The sequence below is a fragment of the Nematostella vectensis genome, chromosome 7 (genome assembly GCF_932526225.1).
Source record: "Nematostella vectensis chromosome 7, jaNemVect1.1, whole genome shotgun sequence".
Lineage (NCBI taxonomy): Eukaryota > Metazoa > Cnidaria > Anthozoa > Actiniaria > Edwardsiidae > Nematostella > Nematostella vectensis.
Window position 1 is genome coordinate 8,809,860 of NC_064040.1, and position 19,012 is coordinate 8,828,871.

The following is a 19,012-nucleotide window of genomic DNA, read 5'->3' on the forward strand; positions in this document are numbered from 1 at the left end:
TACATAAACGAGCGTTTTACATGCTCCTTTTGGGAGCACTCCACCGCCCCCAGGCCCCTGGGTGTCAGTCCCCATTGTCAGGCCCAATTTTGATTTCATATCAAACATATTCCCCACGGATAGTGTCCTTCGTATGTATTGCCTTATATGGGCATAGATGCCCATATTTAGAAGAGCTAAAGTTTTCCCGCTCCCCGATCTCCAGAAAACATGGTGAAAAATACTGATTCCTGTCAATTTGAGACCCGCGGCAAAAATTATTAAGCAAAACTTGCTCGCTTGGTCAAATCTTTTTCTTACTAATCCTTAGACTCTTTAGACCCAGGCCTCCAAGAGATTGACCGAGCGGGTTTTAAGGTCACCCAAATATTGATATGCCCCTCTTTCTGGGGGTGAATGTTCACCCCCCTTTTCTGAGACCAAACATCAATCAGTGCTGATGTACTGACCACAAACGCCTCAACCAGGCTTTAGTTTTGGCTATTGCATTTAAAATTTCACCCCACATTTTAAAATCCTGGATCCGCCCCTGCTGATATACAAGATTTGCGCGATTTGGAGAGGAAAAGCATATCGTATCGGTGAAGCCGATTCGAAGGTAGAGATTTGAAGATTGAAGAACGCTGTAACCCAGTTCTCCTTGCGATAACGAACCCATGGGGCACCGCCTTGGACTCTCCCCTCCCCTCCCAAATAACCTCCCCGCACCACCACAACAACTACCACAATATAATAGTATTTGACGATGCTTTAACAAGAAATGACCCACTTTTTACCGGCCAGGAGGGGAGGTACGTGGGCACCCCCCTTGTGTACGCGCCTGTTGTCAGTATTGCTAACTGTAAAACATGGTGGACCGACAATTTTTGCGCTAATATACAGAGTCGTCAGAGTACAGTCGTCACAGGTAGTTGGCAAAATTATTTGTTTTTCTATTTCTGGCTGTGCTTGTAATATGCCTAAAACTTACCTTTGATGAAATGTGAAGCAAAGAGAAGCATCGAACAACAAGGTCATTCTAAAATTAGAATGACCTAATTTGCATGGTCATATTCACGTGCCCTATGAGTACAGTCGTCATCACAGCAAAAACTCATTTTTTGTGCTCACCACATCCTAATCGACATCTATTTCAAATTCGCATACATTATTATTAATTCATAGTGACTTTAAGCCTTTAGATTGATTGACAGTATTTACTAGGCATATGTAGACTGTGCTAGTTAAATTGGGAAAAGTTGCTTAAAAATATAGCCAGAAGTTGCTCGAAAGTTTCTAAAATATCCAAAAGTTGACACCAGAAATTAAATAGGTTTCTCGCTCTCTAGAGTCATTTGTTCGATATAAATTCTCAAAACATGTTTCTTTTCATTTCAACAATTACATTAATTATTTTTCCAATCATTATACGTTGAATAAAGAGTTTCGGTACACTTCGCGTGTGAAGTACCTACCCCGATAAATATAGCCGCTGTCCAGATTTCGTTGGCACACTCGGGACGAGTGAGGACTGCCCAGGACCATTTGGTAGCCGTTTTAATAAAATCTACTTTGATTATTATTTTCTAGATAAAATAACGAACTTTTTGATGGTTTGGATCGATTTTATACCATTTTGTTGCTCAATGGTTGCCAAGGATGGGAAAAGTTGCCCTAGGTTGCTTGTCCTACGAAAAGTTGCTCAAAACGCCAAAAGTTGCTTAGGGAGCGGTCATTAATTACTGGGGGAAAGGGGGTTAGGCCGGCAATTTTGCAAAACCCTGGGCTAAGAAATTTTGCCCGCCCCCCCCCCCCCCCCCATCCCAAGCCCCCAAAAATTGTGAGCCCCCAAAAATTTGCATCCCCCTCCCCCCCATCACCACCACCTCCACATTTTTATATTCAATAAAACCACAGAGACTTGATATACATACTGAGTGTAGTTGGATATAACCTTAACTAAAATATAGATCGGCTTGCATGGCAATTTTGTCCTATTTAACTTAAGTATGAACCTTCACTTTCGCTAGTTTAACAGTGGCACAGAGATAAACAACAAATACTGGTGTCGCTAGAAAACGACTACGTCGTCGACAATCTTAACAAAGACAGTTGAGCCTAGGTTTTGCAACATTTTAAAGTATTCGTTTTGTTCAACTAATTTGAACGGGCAGCTTTGTCTGTCAACTAGAGAGGGTTTCTCAAAATTTATTTATATAAAGACAAGATTGGTACCTGAACAATATGAAACTAGATACACTTCTTTCAATAAAGGTTGTCAGTAGTGCGAACGGCTAATGGTTATCGCAAAATGGCGGTTCTACGACCGAAAGGTGTTTGTGGGTAGTAATTATTTGTAAAAATAAAGGTGATAAATAAACCCAAGCAATGTCAGAACCATATATTAATTACATTAAATGGACAGTCGTATGTTTTATTTATATTTTTCTTAATTTTGAACAAATATTTTGGGATCCATGGGTTCTTTCGGTCGTAGAAATGCCATTTCACAATCGCCATTTGCCGTTTGCACTGACAACGTTTTTTGAAATAGGTGTATACAATAGTAGGAAACATTGTGAACTGAATAAAATTTTCATTTCAACAATGACTCTCTTGCTTAGTATTATATTAAAACCAGAATTAAATTAGACGCCCAAATATGTGACGCCTTTTAATGACAGCCCAAAAAATGTGCCCCCCCTAAATCCGCCCCCAAAAAACGTAGCCCCCCTACATATTTACCGCCCCCCCCCCCCCCCCCAGTAACACAATCTTGCAAGTTTTACCGTTCAAACACGTTATTTGGAACCACGTCAGAAATAGGTCACTAGATCCATCTAAAAACTTTTTATATCTCAATGCACACATGAAATTAACCGCAATACGGTAATTAACATACAACGAAGGGGACAACCTTAACTCATTTTGGCCATATGATCACACAGGTATCCCAAGCTCACAGTATGTGGTCACTCTGCGTGAGCTTGGGATACCTGTAATGAACAATAGCTCCCCTCCCTCCCCCCCTGGAATAAAAAACAACAGCGATCAAAGGTTGAAATGCGCAGTCATTCGCCAAAAAGCAAACAAACATGGCTTCGATAGAATGGGCGCCGGTAAAATTGCCATTTAAAAGGCGTTTAGAGACACTCACTGTCATTCTTATAGTCCATTCCTTTCTGTATGTGGTCACTCTGCGTGAGCTTGGGATACCTGTAATGAACAATAGCTCCCCTCCCTCCCCCCTGGAACAAAAAACAACAGCGATCAAAGGTTGAAATGCGCAAAGTCATTCGCCAAAAAGCAAACAAACATGGCTTCGATAGAATGGGCGCCGGTAAAATTGCCATTTAAAAGGCGTTTAGAGACACTCACTGTCATTCTTATAGTCCATTCCTTTCTGTTTGGTCATATTCTTGGCTGTGGTTTAATGGTTCTTTTGCTGATCTTCCCAGCGACAAGTTTAGTCGCTGCTATATACCTCGGGTGGACCTACGTTATGAATTACAACAAACCAAGTCGTGGAGGTCGCATCATTCCTTGGTGCCGTAGGCTCAAAATGTGGAAATACTTTTGCGAGTTTTTCCCGATATCTCTTATCAAGACCGCAGATTTGGACCCCCAGAAAAACTACATCATTTGCTATCATCCTCATGGTATAATGAGCCTCGGAGCGTTGGGAAATTTCTGCAGTGAAGCTACGGGATTCTCGGAAAAATTTCCTGGAATCACACCACACATTCTAACGCTTGCTGGAAATATGAAATTCCCTGTAACAAGAGATTATATGATGGCTTTTGGAGTTTGCACTGTCGAGAAAGAGAGTATACACCATATTATGGAGCGAATGGGGAAAGGACATGCGGCTGTAATCGTCACTGGTGGGGCGGCCGAGTCACTCGATGCCCATCCGGGGAGCTTCAAGATAACCTTGAAGGAAAGAAAGGGATTTGTGAAAATCGCTATGAAAACCGGGTAAGGATGGGAAGCACTTGAATGGCTTTCTGGTAGCACTTAATTGGGTTAAAGTTTTCTTAATTTTCCCGACGTACTTAATCGATAAAACCAATAATCAATCGCAATCAATACCAATCATTAGCAATTGATTGATATTGGAAATCGATGACCAATCGATAACCAAGGCATTTTTTACCTTTTATTGATCGATGATCCATTTTCATTGATTGATGATCAACTGTTATCGATTTACATCTTTTGTATTCTTTTTAGAATTGCATAGGTATTCTTTTTAGAGTTGCAGAGTTTTCAACTAGTAAATTTCTCAAGTATCCGCTTATTTCACTGAAAAGCATAAAATCCCTTAATAGGGCTTAGGGTGGCTTGATATGCCAACGAAAAATTGCTCCTTGAAGACGTCCTTGAAGATTGATCAGCTTTTTTGCGTAAGCTGCGTTATGTAAAGAGTTTAGTTTTGCTATCAGTAAACAACATAAAATTGGTACTGGCGATGCTGCATTACAATTAAGCAAATTTTGGTGCTGGAAGGATAACAAGAGCAAAATTAAGATCCAGTTAGAGTGAATATTTGGAGAAACCTAGGTTGCCGGAAGCTGTTTATCGGTTTCTTTTTTCGCAAAACTCCGAAAGTAGTACGAAGTGGTACTTGTGAGATGTTGATATTGTTTGATATTAATTTATTGATTGGTTTGCGATGATCGATTTTTATCGATTAAGTACGTTGGGTATGTTTTTAAAGCCCCGAAAAGACATATTTTTTTACTTGAAACTTGACTTAATAAACGACCTAAACAGAATTTAAATAATCATGGCTATGTGCCTGATCACAGATCATGGGATAGATCCTCATCACCATCCTGCAGGTAGTCATGTGTAACAAGCAAACAAGGAGAGATACGGGAGGGGACAGGTGTGGAGGCAGGTAGGATTAGGAGGGTCCAGACATCAGTTTAAGACTATTTGTTATTTCAATGATATATGACTCACTTTTTTACTGAAAAAGGGGGTTGACATCCAATCTAATCATACAGTAGGAGATAAGTTTAAGAAATTTAGCTGCATTACATTTTTTCTTAAAGGATGCCTATCACCATATTCTTTGTTATTTTTTTTATCATTGAAATTACAGCAGTTTATTCACAAGGGAAATTCAAAATGATAATCTACAAATATGAAATCTGATATGTTATTGATGATATTGGATTGAAAATACCTTGCTTGCTTGCTTGAGTAAGCCGATGGAAATGGAAACTTTGTGTAACTCCCATTGAGTGGGAGCATGAAATGGTGGTCTGATTGGCCTTCTAAATTACTATCTGACGGTGGGCACCAGCATCCAGGGGGGAGGGGTTCTTCAGGTAAAAGTGACAGCGATGCTTGTCAGAAAATTTAAAAAATACCCCTAAAAATACCGGCATGCTCAAAATTTTTTCACTAAAAAATATCTCAGAAGCCCTAAAAAATTCAAAATCTAAGAAAAAAGCCTATTTTTTACTTGGTTAAAAATATCTGAGGCCTGATTTTGACCCCTATCATGTCAACATGAAAAGAAACCATCCCCCCCCCCCCGAGCACCAACACCACCCACTCTGGATCCAATCATCACTGACAAATGCGTCTTTATGTTTAATTTATAGTGCCTCCCTTGTGCCAGTATTTTCCTTTGGAGAGAATGAGTTGTACAGTCAAGTTGACAATCCTCGAGGCTCCTCTATACGTCAGTGGCAGACTAAGATGAAGAATCTAATGGGGTTTGCACCACCCTTGTTCTATGGTCGAGGCATATTCCAGTATACTTATGGTATACTTCCACACAGGAGACCAATCAACACTGTTGGTAAGTTTAGAGCATGTACATGTTGCACAGAATCATGTGTACTAGTGTTTGTTAGTATTTAGAGGAATTTTTAGAAGTGAAAGCATGGTTGGTATAGTGTGTTAGTTCTTCGGCCACTGTGGCCCAGGTTTGAATCCTGGGTCTTATATTTAGCATACCATGTCAAATAATCATGGCTATTTGCCTGATCACAGATCATGGGATAGATCCTCATAACATGTCAAACCCAGGCCACCCCTGACAGCTTATGTAAACAGGATGATATATGCTATCTCAATATTTTGTTGCTTCTTCCTTTGTTGGCAGTGATAATGTATCAATTTTATTTCCCTAGTTGGTGCCCCAATTACTGTTGAAAGGAATCCACAGCCATCCTGGGAGCAAGTTTGTGAGCTCCACAAGCAATATATCACAGCGCTATGTGAACTATTTGACAAACACAAAATAAAGTATGGCATTGAAAAAGATGTTCACCTAGAAATCTGCTGACAGGAGGTTCAAACAGAAACTAGTTTATTGCAAAGAAATGTGACACATAATTGAGGAACATCTTAATTGATATTTATCATAAAAAGGAAGTGTATAATTATTCTTATCTCTAAATCTTTATCTGAAGAACATAAACTTTCCAGCCTATGAAGGAAGGAAAAGATTAGACCATTCTAAATTTAGGCACTCTTTTTAGCATCCCCCCTCCACAACACCTCCCCCGTAAAATATACAGTACAGCCACTGGGATTTTGGGAGAACACCGGTTGGGAAACAGGATTTGAACCCCCCCTACAGGACCCTGATAATAGTGCAAGTAAAACCTTGAGAGAAGTCCGGGAGAATTAGAGTGGGTTGGGTGTATCTTAGGGAAAGGGAAATTTTTGGCAGGAATTTTTGAGAAATCATTCTTTTTTCATCAAGAGGTACTATATGTTATGCTGAAATCAAGTGTAATAAATTTTACTTATTTTTGTATTTTCCTATGCCATTATTTGTGGACGTTTTTCTGTTCTGGGTTAATTCTGCCATCCATGTAGAAAATCTAATGATTCTCAATGTTTCTAAGATCAGTTGATTCTAAGACATTAAATGCATGTTTCCTGCATGATTCTAAATAGTCATGGCCTTTCTGGTTTTGAGAGTTGATGTTTTGGTAGGGATAGGGGATAGGTAGATTCTGTTGCAGAAATGAAGTAAGGTGCATTTTTTTTCTGTCCGAAAATTACCTCTTGTACTCTAGTTTTTACTGACCAATGTGTTATGCTATGCCATGAAAGGATTGTGAGTGAAAATGAAAGATAAAATAATAAATATCAAGGAAATAAAATGATTTTGTCAGTTCCACTATCATGGTTAGGCTTATTATCCTGAGTCTAACATAAGATTATCCTGCCATTTTTTCAAAATAAATTAAAGAACATTTTAAAGGAGCTGATAAGAAATTTTTGATAAGCTGCATTTTGGGGGCGTTCCTTACCTCGAGTTCTACCGGGAACCGGGAGAGTCCAAAATCCTCTTCCGCTTTATCTTCCGCTTTCTCCAGGGACAGGGAAGTGACGTCATGGTATCTAAAGGTAACCTGTCATGCTTGAAAAGATTTCATCCAATCGTCGCGCTCTACTTTGACTTGACATTTCCAAATTTGGGAAATAGCCAAATGAGTGCTAGTGCTGTTAGCCTCGTCCCCATCCCCACTCGGTCTCTTTTGGTAAGCCTTCAACGAAAGCGCAACACAAGGAAAGCGTCTTGGGTGCAAACCCACATTTTTTTTCGAAAATTTTAACCGGACAAGTCGCCAAAATACCTCCATTCAAGGAATTCGATATCTCTTTTCCCTTCCCTACCGGATTGGACCTAAAGCCCGACCAGGATCTCGGCAATTACCAACCAACATGCGACAAGAACGACATGGATGTGCTGGATTTGTACGAAACCGGAGAATGGTCCGCAGCGAGTTCACCGTGTTCTGAATTGTTTGAAGACGTTGATATCTCGTCCTCTACATCTGATCTCGAAGACTCCTACATCAACGATTTTTCCATCGATTTCGCGTCGTACCTGGATCCTGCAGCTCTTAGCACAAGCCCGGAGGACCTGAACAAGTATCTTCCACCAAAAGAGTCCAAAAGTGTAAAGAAAACCGTAGAGCCCTACTTACCAGAAGTAGATGGTTATATACCCAAGAAAAGTAGTGTAGTTGTCAAAGTAGAGCCCAAAGTTGATTCCCAAAAACCGGCCGTGTCGTATCGTAACAAATCTCCAACCATGGTTCCGAGAGAAACCGTCCCTCAAAGCAAGCAAGCCTCAAAGTTACCTTCGATTGCATCCCAGCTCAAGGCCCCTTCCTCAAGAACATCGCGGAGGCATTCGATCAGCAAGAGAAATTCCATGGATAAGCATAGTGAAGAATACAGGCAAAAGAGAGAACGTAACAACGTCGCGGTGCGAAAAAGCCGCTTTAAGAGCAAGCAGAAGTTCATTGAAACCCAAAGTCGGGTCGAGGAGCTCACAGAGGAAAATGAACGCCTCCATTCGAGGATCGACATTATCACTAAAGAGCTCAACGCTCTCCGGAGCCTATTCTCCAATCCAAGCGTCTTCAAGGACCTTGCATTAGCAAGAGCCCTCCTGGCGCAAGGACTCGCTCAGTAAACCCATGGATGTGTGACGATTTCTCTCAAAACTAACCGGTTGTGACAATTAAAGGACATCTTGCTGGACCTATTGATTCTTAGCTTTGAAACCTGTGTAATCATCAGGGATTGTCAAGAAATAAAAATCCTCAAGATGCATAGTGAAGTTTTTGTTTTATTTAGGGTTTATTCGGTATTGTTTAGTGTAACAACCTGCAATTCACTAATCCATCGAGCATCTAACTCGCCGGGTCTTGTGATCGGTAAGAATGATAAATCCGATACTTCAGCTTTCCTTCTACTTGTAAACTATACGATACCAAAGGTATGAAGGCGAAGGGAGACGAAACTCGTGTAATACCTCCAAATATTAATTTATTAGTTCATGATTGCGAGATATAAGCGAGTGTTTGGCCGTAAATTTGACGAATTCTAGAACTAATAGCGTGAGTCTAGCGTGCTCAACACTGACACGGCTTCCGAAAGCCATTTTTTTCGTCTATCGGAGCGAATGCACCTTGCAAATGAGCTTCGGAGGTTAAAAAGAAACTTTTGAAATTATGTATTCAAGCTTTATCTGTCATTACTAAAACTAAACTTTTCGGTTTCTAGTCACAGCATGATTTAGCTCGTGTCTCAATCAATAAATGTGCATACAGAATTAATCAAGTGGTTTATCTGCAATGGTCACGTACTAATATTATAAATCTCTCCCGTTGCATAACATATATATGACCTAAGGTAACGTTTTAAAAAACTGATGTCATTTGAATATTGTTTTTTTTTTTTAGATCTGACTTGTTTTCAAAGGTCATATAATACGTCAGTATATATTTGTCCTTACAGTCTTTCTGTAAGCAAAACAACACCAGCTTTGCCCTACTGGCGAAGTGGACAAGGCAAAGTCTGTCATTTTCAACCAATTTTTCTGAAAGCAATCTAGAGTAAGGAAGCAGTGATATGATCTCGACTCTACCAAATGACAGGCTCTCTATGCATCTGAGGGCCCCTGTTTTGTCAAGTGGGAGTAGAGGATAATTAAGATGGCTGCACATGTAATCTACCATTCCCACTATCCCAACATTAAACCTCCCATACTGTTATCTATAAAATATTCTGGACCCCACCAAAGAGCTGGATCCAACATAAGACCTCTCTGCCCAAATAATATTTGGTAAAAAAAGGAATCTATTTAAAATATATTTTTTGAAAAGGTATGGATCTTTATTTAATTTCACATAAAGTAGAAGTACAGGCGTTTTGTCTTTTCTAAGATAGGATAACTACCCCCCTCTACCTTTATGGAGTCCCCCCCCCCCCCCGGGTTTAGATCATTAAATTCTAGGCCCAGTTAAGAATGCAAAACAGCAGAAGTTGGTGCAGGTGCTTAAATAGCAGAAGAGCTATATCATGTCTTGTGTTAATATATTTAGAAAATGGGTCACAACACAGGTGGTCTGGCTGGCAGTCTAGGTCATGCACATCTCTTTCCCACAAGCTTGTGGAGGCATGCATGACACTAAGAGCTGCTTCTAAACAGACTAAAACACAAGATGATGCTTTCAAGCAAGATAGCTACACATAAGAAAGAAATAGATCCTTCTATTCTAGTATCATAGTGCTCACACAATTGGGAAAATCAAGACACTTGAAATCGGAATATACAAGTATTTTTATTTTTTTCAACTATAAATCATTTTTAAGAAATCACAGTTATCTTATGTTTTGACAACAAGTAAAATATTTTCAGTGGAACTTGAGCAAAACATGAATAGAAATACCTCAAATTTGGGTCAATAAACTTGACCTTTAAGAGGATAAAGTATCCTTAACATGCACACAGTAGAACTTGCCTTAACAGGACTCACATAACATTTTCATGATTTCAAGCATTTCAAGGGATCTGGCATGTAGCTAGGGGGTGCCTTGGAGAGCACTCGCTGCCCCACTTCCAAAAAGAGGTTTATTTCCGGGGGGGGAGAGGGGTTCTTCCCATGTCAACTTGATAGGGATGCTCCTCATATTTTTTAGGGGTCAAAATCGGACCTCAGGTATTTTTTAGGGGGTATCAGAGAAAAAAAAGGCTTTTCTCTTATAAATGGTATTTTTAAGGCTCCTGAGGCATTGTTTAGGGTAGCAATTTTTGGTCGTGCAGGTATTTTTAAGGGGTATTTATCGAATTTTCCCGACTAGCATCCCTATCACTTTTCCCCCCCACCCCCAGGGTCATTTCTTAATCAAAGATTGTCAAATTTTATACTTTAATATGATCAAGCCTAACCTTGTTTTAGATAGTTTTACCTAAACCTTACTGCAAAAAGCAGTACAGACCATAACAGATGCTGACCCTCTGTATTCAGACCTAAAAAAATACATAAAGAATCTCCTTACACAAACCTGGAGAGGACAAACATATATGCAATTATATACCATACCTTCCCCTACTTGGTGATAAACCCAGATTTTATATTAGAAGCAAATGTTTATTGAAATATTACAATAACCATAGCTGACACAATTTTACAGGGGTGAATTAAAATTAATATTAAGTATATACTATTATGCATATCTTTTTTGGTATGGATGAGGATTAAATTGGACTGACTTTAGATTACATAAAATGGCTATCCTTTCCCCACAATATCTGTTTTCAAAAACTAGAAAACAAAAAAATTGCTTAGTCAGGGTTTCATTGCAGCACTACAAAAAATAATAATAATAATAATAAAAATAATAACCTATTATGCATCCCAGTCATCACTTTCACTAGTTTTGGTAGTGTCGGATCGTTCAGCTTTAGGGGGGGCTGGGATCATTGCAGAGATCTTATCCATAGCTGATCCTCCACCACCCTTATCAGTGCCTGAACTCTCCCCTTTAGAACCTGATATTCCCTTTCTCCTCATCTGAAGCTTACTAAACAGATCACCCATAAGGTCGCCACCACCAGAAGATGTTGCAGCCTGCTCTTTTTCAGCCTTCTTGATCTGCTTTCTCTCTTTGGCGGTCTTGAGCTTGGCACCCTTCTTACCGCCAGCTTTCCGGATAGCGTCCATGAGGGAGGCCCTGCCATCGCTTGCCACAGCTTCAGGGACACCTTCGGGGACCTCTGCTGGAGGCCCATCTGAAATGCCAATGGGAAAGCATTGACGATAAACAAAACAATGCAGCTGGATTTGGGGACAATATATTAACGAATTCACAATCAGTTGTCATTTCTTTGTTTTTCTTCTTTTTTTTTTCCTTAAAAGGAGTAAAAATGTTTTTCTTTTCTACATAACTAAATAACTTCGACATTTTGAGTGTGAAACATGATTTGCCTCTTTCTTTTATCCAATAAGAAAAGCAAATGCATTTTCATGAGCAAATAAATGGATTTGATGTAACCCCTTATCAATGTGAAAATTTGCTCAATGCTCTTCTATTGCTCCCTAAAATGGGCTGCCTTTTTTATCACTAGGGGAAAGTTCATTTATTATCCCGGTGGGGGGGGGGGGGGGGGGGGGGGGGCATGAGGATTCTGATAAAATAAAGGAAAAAAATTAGGTGCCCCCCTCTTCAGGTAGAACAAAATTTTCCATGCCCCCCTTATGCCTCCCCCATATTTTCGCTGCACCCCCCCCCCCACCCGCTCCTCGAGAAAACCCGAAGAAAGAAGGAGCAAAGGAGGGAACGGCAACGACAATATCAAATGAACGTGAGCAAGAGATAAGCTGCAAGCTGTTGAGATGGGGGAGGGGAAGGAATTCCGAAAAAGTAAAGGCACTCAATTTCCAAATGGGCGACTAAATCCAGGTTGTTAACCCAATAAAGGTTGAAGCTATATTTGACACAGAAGAAGCAAAAAAGGCTTTTTGTTCTTCTCCATGCGAGAAAAGCACAGCAAGAGAAAGAAAAGAAAGAGAGAGAGAGAGAGAGAGAGAGAGAGAGAGAGAGAGAGAGAGAGAGAGAGAGAGAGGGACAGCATGTAGCATTAAAACGTTTTGTTAATGACTTCAAATATGAAACATAAGCATATAGCGGAAACTATGAAAAAAAGGTGTATAAAGGTTTACATTGCATTGATAAAACCTAGTTTAATACGTATCCTTGACTACTGGATTGTGTATGCCAAATAACTGGCCCAAACAGAGACTCTTTGAAGCAAGAAGTCTGATTTGACACTTGGTCAAATTATATTATATATTATAAATTATATATTTATATACCCAAAAAAATCAGTGCCCCCCCCTATAAAATCCACACACTTTCAAGGCCTCTCCTTTAGCCCTCGGAAATTTCTCGAGGTATCCCCACGCCCCCCCCTCCCTTGGGATAATAAATGAACTTTCCCTAAGAACCAAAGATTTGCTTGTCATGAATGCATGCATATATATCATTTAAGGTTAAGGTCTACATTAAATACTACCATATTCTGGAATGATATTTACGGTAGAGATTTTATTTTAGGAAATATAAGCAAAAAACGTTTTTAGGGGAATTATAACCATAACACTTTCTGCGTTACAATTGTTTTTCTTTTGTCAAAAGCGCATATAATACATGACAGGCCTTTGATTTCCTTGGAACCACAGCACAACAGTGAATGGGTCCAATTGGCTATGTGGTGTCCCGATTAGGTGCGAAGTATTATACTCTGGTAAACGGATTACGTATCAAGAATCTTTAGAAGCACACTTACAGCAAAACAAAAACTGGACCAAACACATTAAACTTTTGAATTTATGTACCATATAGACAGCTCAGAATTGCATACAATTTGGCAGGCTGACAGAGCAATACCTCGTTGCCAAAAGTGTGTGTACAGCTATTAAAATCCAAATTCATTAACAGTTATTGCAATTTGATTGCCGGATATGGCTGAAATTTGCATACTGCATCTTATAATTACTTATAATTACTTTTGAATGAAACTAGATATCACAATTGGAAGACACACTATTGTTAACAAGCATGTGCTGATTGAAAAATACAGAAATTAAGATTTTAACAATAGAGTGGTTTTCAAAAACCGTGAAATACTATTTAGTTTATTTAGTACTAATACACTGTAATGTCTTTGTTCTCTTTTGTTCTGGCTTGACTATTACACTTTAAAGCCCCTTTGGCAACCAAAGCGATTGTGATGATGAGGGTCATATATTATAAAACTGTAAAAGGTTAATATGAAACCCTCGTTAAATAAAGTTTATTGTATTGTATTGTATTGTATTGTTGCTGTATTTAAATGCTGACACTGTCTTGCGAGCGATTTGATTGGAGGACTATAATATGCATAATTATTCACTACCGACATTCAAGGTGTGTGTTTCATCTTGTTTTTGCCAGTGAAGAAAGCCACAGTATTTAGGAAGACAAGAACATAACGTAATCAATGAAGAAACAACCAAGCAATGCATGCTTCAGGATAAGGATCATTGACAAATAAAGATAAGGAAGATGTTGGTTTATTCCACGGGATTACTCAAACTCGAAACTATTCTTTGTTTTAGCACTGATACTATATAGGTACTATAACCTGTAATTAAAACTCTAGGTTAATAACCATGAAGCTAGAAGTCGAGGAGAATATATGCCAAACACATTGGAAGTATAATATATTTCACTACTATGATTTGCAAATTTGACTCACAGCAACACTTCAACATATTGTTTGTTCCTTTTGCATTTTCAGGGTTGCATCTAGGCTCACCTTTGAATAGAACCTGCTATTTTCATTCCCTCTATATGTGAATGAGTGGCTAAGAGTCTACCAGTAAAACTAAATCCAAATTCCTTTGTAGTCTTTGTTATTGTTATCACGCTTGCAAGATTTCCCATAGGCAAGATACTGGCATCGACACGAACACAAAAAAAGCAAAGATTGTTCTTATCTAGTGTTAAATATACTCATAAAATGCAAAAGGAATTCTGTATTGTTCTTGGAAGTCAATGAACGATTAATACAAGATTCAGGAACCTTTTTACATACTTATTTCCCATGACATTCAGCCTTCGTTTGAAAAACCACTTTCATATGACATCGCATAAATACCTCAGCATATAGATAAATCTTAAAATTTGCCAGGTATTATTGTAAAACGACAAAGTAATACTAATCAAAACTTTGAGCCGCATTTCAACGATTTTAACAATGATAGAAGGTTTTTTAAAAGTTTGAAACAATTTCCCTGTAGACTTTAGATTTTAGCGCAGCGCTAAAATAGAGCCTTGATCTGAAGCAGGCTGAATTGCTTATAGGCCTTTAACAATTACATTTTGTCACAGGGGATTTTGAAAACCACTCTAATGTCATTTTTATCAAACTTAAACTTTAAAGCCATAAATAACAAACATGGTAGATTCTCCATTTATAATGATCAATCTGATATCTAGTTTGTATAGTTTGGATAAAATGGGTGCCTGTAATGACTCTTTCCAGGCACAACATCATGAAACTGAACCTTAACCTTAACAGCACTTGAAAGTAGGAATATTATATGTATACATACCCATAACTGTTGGGGGTGGAGGTGGTGGTGGAGCTCCGCCATCTCCAGGGGGTGGTGGCGGCGGTGGCGGGGGAGGTGGTGGTGCCCCACCTGGTGGAGGAGGAGGGGGTGGAGCAGGAGCTGATCCGCCTGCAGGTGGGGGAGGGGGTACAGGTGCCCCACCCCCCGTAACTATGTCTGGTACTTCAGGGATATCATGTTCAAGAACGTCTGGGAGGTCAAGACCTTGAGGAACAGAGGGGGCAATAGATGGTCCAAGTTCAGCACTGAAATAGATAACATGTACCAAAGTGATTAAATAGTGAGGTAAACATTTGATATAAAGGCAGAGTATTGTTCTTCAAATAAGCTATTTAAATGTCTTGAATATTACTTATAGTTATAAACCATAACAATAAAAAAAGCAAACTTTTGGGTTCTACATATTTTGATTAAAACAGAGCTGAATGGCAGATAGATAGACTATTATTCTATATTATTAAAGCTGCATTAAACAGGCCATAGGCTCTAAATTATATATAAAAAAAAACACTCCAATTGATACATTGCTTTTACAATTTTGAAATATATTCGTGTTTTTCGTTAAAAATCATCAGAGATTGTTATGTAATCGACCGGAAGTAAACTGGTGACAAGGCGGCTTTAAATTTTACATAAATTACTATTTGGTTCCAAGTTAGTGCTCTAAACATGATTTGCAAATGTTTTATAAAACAATTGGGAAAACTGTCATAAAATTGGCAGATTTTGGGACCCCTGGATAAAACAATCATTGAGAAATGGGGGGCGTGGTCATGTCTATCGCACCCTGTACCTATATGCCAAATCATCTGCAATGCCAGGCAGATCTGGTAGATAGACGGGTACATCAATCTCAGGAACTGCACCAAGGTTTGGCACATAGAAATAATTGGCAGCTGCCATTCTGTCAATCTCATCCCCTTGACTGATGGAGATTGGTGCCGCCCCAATATCTTCTTCCTCCTCAATATTACTCCTTGTCTTGGTCACGGCCCCTGCAAGCGGGTCTAGCATGACATATTTTTTGTACGGATTTTCAGTAGTGTTAAACAACAACAAAGAGCTGATGGAATGAAGATTCTTAGGCAAAGATCCTAGGCCTTCCTCCTGTGATAAATCGTTCTTTTTCTTCATATTTAAGTGGACATTATAAAATTGCAATTTCTCTTTCATGATCGTTTCGTCGACAGAGGTGAATTTGGAATTCAGGTTGTAATTTTTACGGTTTACTTCTATGACATCGCTATAACTTGCATAAAGAGACTTGTATCCCTCTAGTTTTTGGGGAGCTGGATATTTTGCGCTAGAGCATACTCGAGTGGCTTTCTTGATGCCCTTGATTCTGTCGATCTTGGCTTGTGCGAGGTCGACTCTCTGATTTAGTGAGTCCAGCCTTGTCCGATTTTCTCCGACCCTTGAACTGATTTTAGTGAAAATGTCATCGGTGACTCTTTCTAGGTACTCTAAAGCATCGATGATTTGATTTATGGACTCTTCGCGTCGTAAACTAGGAGGAACTAGCGGTACATTATAGCCTTGCACCGGCATCTTGCAAACGATGGCAGAGATCGAAAATTCTGCTTTACTTGCAGTAAAATTATAGTGGGAGGGGTGGGTCAAAATAAAGGATACGATAATGAAAATATAAACTTTATTACGCATCTGATTACAACGGCTTTACTAGTCAACGAATATATATATAAATTATTACAGTATTAAAGCATTTATGTTTGTATTTCTTTGATCAAAGGGTAGATTTTAAGATGAAGCAAATTAGAAATGTTTCCCTCCCTAATTATCAGAAAATATAGCACTCACATGACAATCACAACAAACAGGGATCCCGAGTTTTCGATATGCTTCGTATTTGCAGTCTTGTCTTTCCTCTCTTATATCAAGTCTATCAATGAATATGACAAGGATAAATGAAGACATACACTATAATTTTATTTGACATCTGGTAGCATTTAGGTTAAAAATTGTTTAGATTGATAAAGATGATAGTGAATTTCAGCTGGTGGTAACCCTGTGTCAGCCTCGTCTCGGTACTAAAAAGAGTGAGTTTTTTTGTTGACCTTGTCTTGTTGATTTCCCTGCTAGCAGAGGCCTCTTTTCTCTGTATTTCGCTGGGCTTGGAAGAAAAGCTCTGTCCTCCTAGATTTACATAAGTTCCTCTGATCTTCTTATCTACAACTGCTGCTGTGAAAGCTCCACTCCAGCTAAGAGCACACGTGGGAGAAGATCATTCCTACGGGGTTTCTTTACAAAGAAATCGTCGCTTAATCCCCATTGGGCCACACAAACGCGCTCGTGTCTCAAAAGACCATGCAATGTGAGACGATCAAATTGAGCAAGGTCACGGTTGAAAGGGTAAAACAAAAAGGTTTTTTATTTATGCCCTTGTAATTTAGGACTTATATTTGCCAAGCTCTTAAAGAAATAATCAGGTTTATATAAAAGAATCTTAGGGTAGCCCGGTGTAACAAAATCAATCATAAAGACAAAGATTAGTTAACTCGTGTTATGTCTTTGTCGAGTGAGCTCCGTTGGGTGTTATGATTTTGCACACAAGCTGTAGAAGTATAGGATTCCCTTGTTGTGTCTAAAACCGGACAGGATCGATATCGCTGACAGCGTGTTACTGTTAACCCACTCATCTTGGAGGCTCTCTTTTCTTTCTTACACAGTTGTCTCCATGCCATCAAATACTTCAATAGCAGATCTGTTTCTTTTGATATAACGCTATATAAGGTTTACGCACTGGTCTGCCCTAATGCGATAGTGCTATGTTTTGTTTTTGAGCAGATGTTTTTGAAATATGCAATCAGCAATATGTAAATCACCCCCTTTTCTCTAATTATTGACTTTTCCATTTTTTATAAGATTTTTACAGCAAGCCTAATCTGTTGGTAGTGTTAGCTGGAAATTCTTATTTCTAAAAAAAACAATCCCTTTCCCTCCTAAGAAAAATGAATAAAATAAAAAAAAATAAATGTGATCTTATACAAGACTTTATGGCCTTGGAGTGTATGGCATTTGTTTTTCTAAAATTTTGCTTCCTGGTAGAACCAAACTGGCCAAGTTGGCCTTTTATCGCTAAAATTACCATCTTCTATCTGTTTTCCTATCATAACTCAGATTTTCAGGACATGAGTCAGATGCTTATAATTTTCAAATAGATCCTTGTTTACACTGGAATCCTTCTAAGTTTAATGACATTAGCACTTATATTCCAGAGCATGTTTTAATTGCTTTATTTTAAATCAAAGTGTGTAAATATTATAGGCACAAAGTTTTCTTCTTAGCATTTCTGCTGTTCTTAAATGATACATTTTTCTTTACCCACAGATTATTGGACTTTGAGGAGCTGCAATGCAAGATATTAAAACATAACTATAAATTTTAGTTTCTTGAGATCTCTATCACTATGGCCAAAAGTGGTTCAGATGATAAGACAGGGAACTGTCAGGCTGATTCTAATAATATTATCGGACTTGAAGATGTCCCCCTGGGTGATTATGATGATCGCAATGATAATGATCATGATGCTAGTGCTAACACTAACCTTCTCAAGAACTCTCCATCACCAATACAATGGCGGAATTCAAAAGGGATTATTCCAACCCCTATGAAGGATGCTTGGTGCTTCTCTAAATATGTGTCATTCTGGTGAGTGAAGTGGGTTTTGTTTTATAATAAATGGGTAGTAATAATTTGTTTATTTTTAAACATTTGAAGCTATGAGGCTGAATTACACTTCTGGGTCATTCTGTCATTTGCAGTAAATACAAGCAGTACACTTAACAGGTTACAATCGATATTTAACAGTTCCTGACTGACCACACAGGGTCATGGTCCCCCTCCAATGTTTTCTTAATGTTTCTGTTCCATGCCCCCCAATATTTTGAGGCTTGCCACAGCTTTGGCCCTTAGACCCTGCAGAGCTCCTTGGCCTCAGGTTGTTAGCTATTGAGTCAATATTAATTGGTGATATTAATATAGATAAAGTGGGCTCCCTAATGAAATTTCTACATGCCTCGCCCATATGCAACTTTTTGATAACTGGGGTGAGGAATCAC

At 38.8% G+C, this 19,012-nt stretch overlaps 4 protein-coding genes across 6 annotated transcripts in view; 3 read left to right on the plus strand and 1 right to left on the minus strand.

Annotated features, from left to right (window-relative positions):
- The first annotated feature begins 3,248 nt into the window (after window positions 1–3,248).
- LOC5512972 (2-acylglycerol O-acyltransferase 2) lies at window positions 3,249–7,589 on the plus strand. Its single transcript, XM_001633272.3, has 3 exons — window positions 3,249–3,957; window positions 5,598–5,797; window positions 6,132–7,589. The coding sequence occupies exons 1-3, from the start codon at window positions 3,296–3,298 to the stop codon at window positions 6,284–6,286; spliced, it is 1,017 nt and encodes a 338-aa protein (XP_001633322.2). The 5' UTR covers window positions 3,249–3,295; the 3' UTR covers window positions 6,287–7,589.
- Window positions 7,494–8,580, plus strand: LOC116618583. Its single transcript, XM_032382466.2, has one exon. It carries the CDS (start codon window positions 7,697–7,699, stop codon window positions 8,438–8,440), a length of 744 nt encoding a protein of 247 aa, XP_032238357.2. The 5' UTR covers window positions 7,494–7,696; the 3' UTR covers window positions 8,441–8,580.
- A 1,495-nt stretch (window positions 8,581–10,075) lies between these two features.
- On the minus strand, window positions 10,076–16,520 carry LOC5512973 (WASH complex subunit 1). The gene is made up of 3 exons (XM_032382464.2): window positions 15,727–16,520; window positions 14,913–15,178; window positions 10,076–11,545 (listed from the first exon to the last, which is right to left on the minus strand). The coding sequence occupies exons 1-3, from the start codon at window positions 16,479–16,481 to the stop codon at window positions 11,163–11,165; spliced, it is 1,404 nt and encodes a 467-aa protein (XP_032238355.2). The 5' UTR covers window positions 16,482–16,520; the 3' UTR covers window positions 10,076–11,162.
- A 475-nt stretch (window positions 16,521–16,995) lies between these two features.
- The window catches only part of LOC5512980 (ATP-binding cassette sub-family C member 4), a 32,191-nt gene continuing 30,174 nt past the window's right edge, over window positions 16,996–19,012 (plus strand). For 2 of the 3 annotated variants that reach the window (XM_032382504.2, XM_032382505.2), the window contains exons 1-2: window positions 16,996–17,303; window positions 18,282–18,602. In XM_032382504.2, the coding sequence (XP_032238395.2) occupies window positions 18,361–18,602 (242 nt within the window). In that variant the 5' untranslated portion in view covers window positions 16,996–17,303; window positions 18,282–18,360. Of the gene's footprint in view, window positions 17,317–18,281; window positions 18,603–19,012 lie in introns of all 3 variants that reach the window. The other variant, XM_048730364.1, reaches the window with a different exon arrangement.

Coding starts and splice junctions, on each gene's coding strand:
- LOC5512973 (XM_032382464.2), bottom strand. CDS start 16,481: ATGCCGGTGCAAGGCTATAATGTACCGCTAGTTCCTCCTAGTTTACGA. Junction 15,179..15,726: donor GCAGATGATTTGGCATATAG/GTACAGGGTGCG, acceptor TATCTATTTCAG/TGCTGAACTTGGACCATCTA. Junction 11,546..14,912: donor TCCACCCCCAACAGTTATGG/GTATGTATACAT, acceptor TTGGCATTTCAG/ATGGGCCTCCAGCAGAGGTC.
- LOC5512972 (XM_001633272.3), top strand. CDS start 3,296: ATGGCTTCGATAGAATGGGCGCCGGTAAAATTGCCATTTAAAAGGCGT. Junction 3,958..5,597: donor AAAATCGCTATGAAAACCGG/GTAAGGATGGGA, acceptor TTTAATTTATAG/TGCCTCCCTTGTGCCAGTAT. Junction 5,798..6,131: donor GAGACCAATCAACACTGTTG/GTAAGTTTAGAG, acceptor TTATTTCCCTAG/TTGGTGCCCCAATTACTGTT.
- LOC116618583 (XM_032382466.2), top strand. CDS start 7,697: ATGGATGTGCTGGATTTGTACGAAACCGGAGAATGGTCCGCAGCGAGT.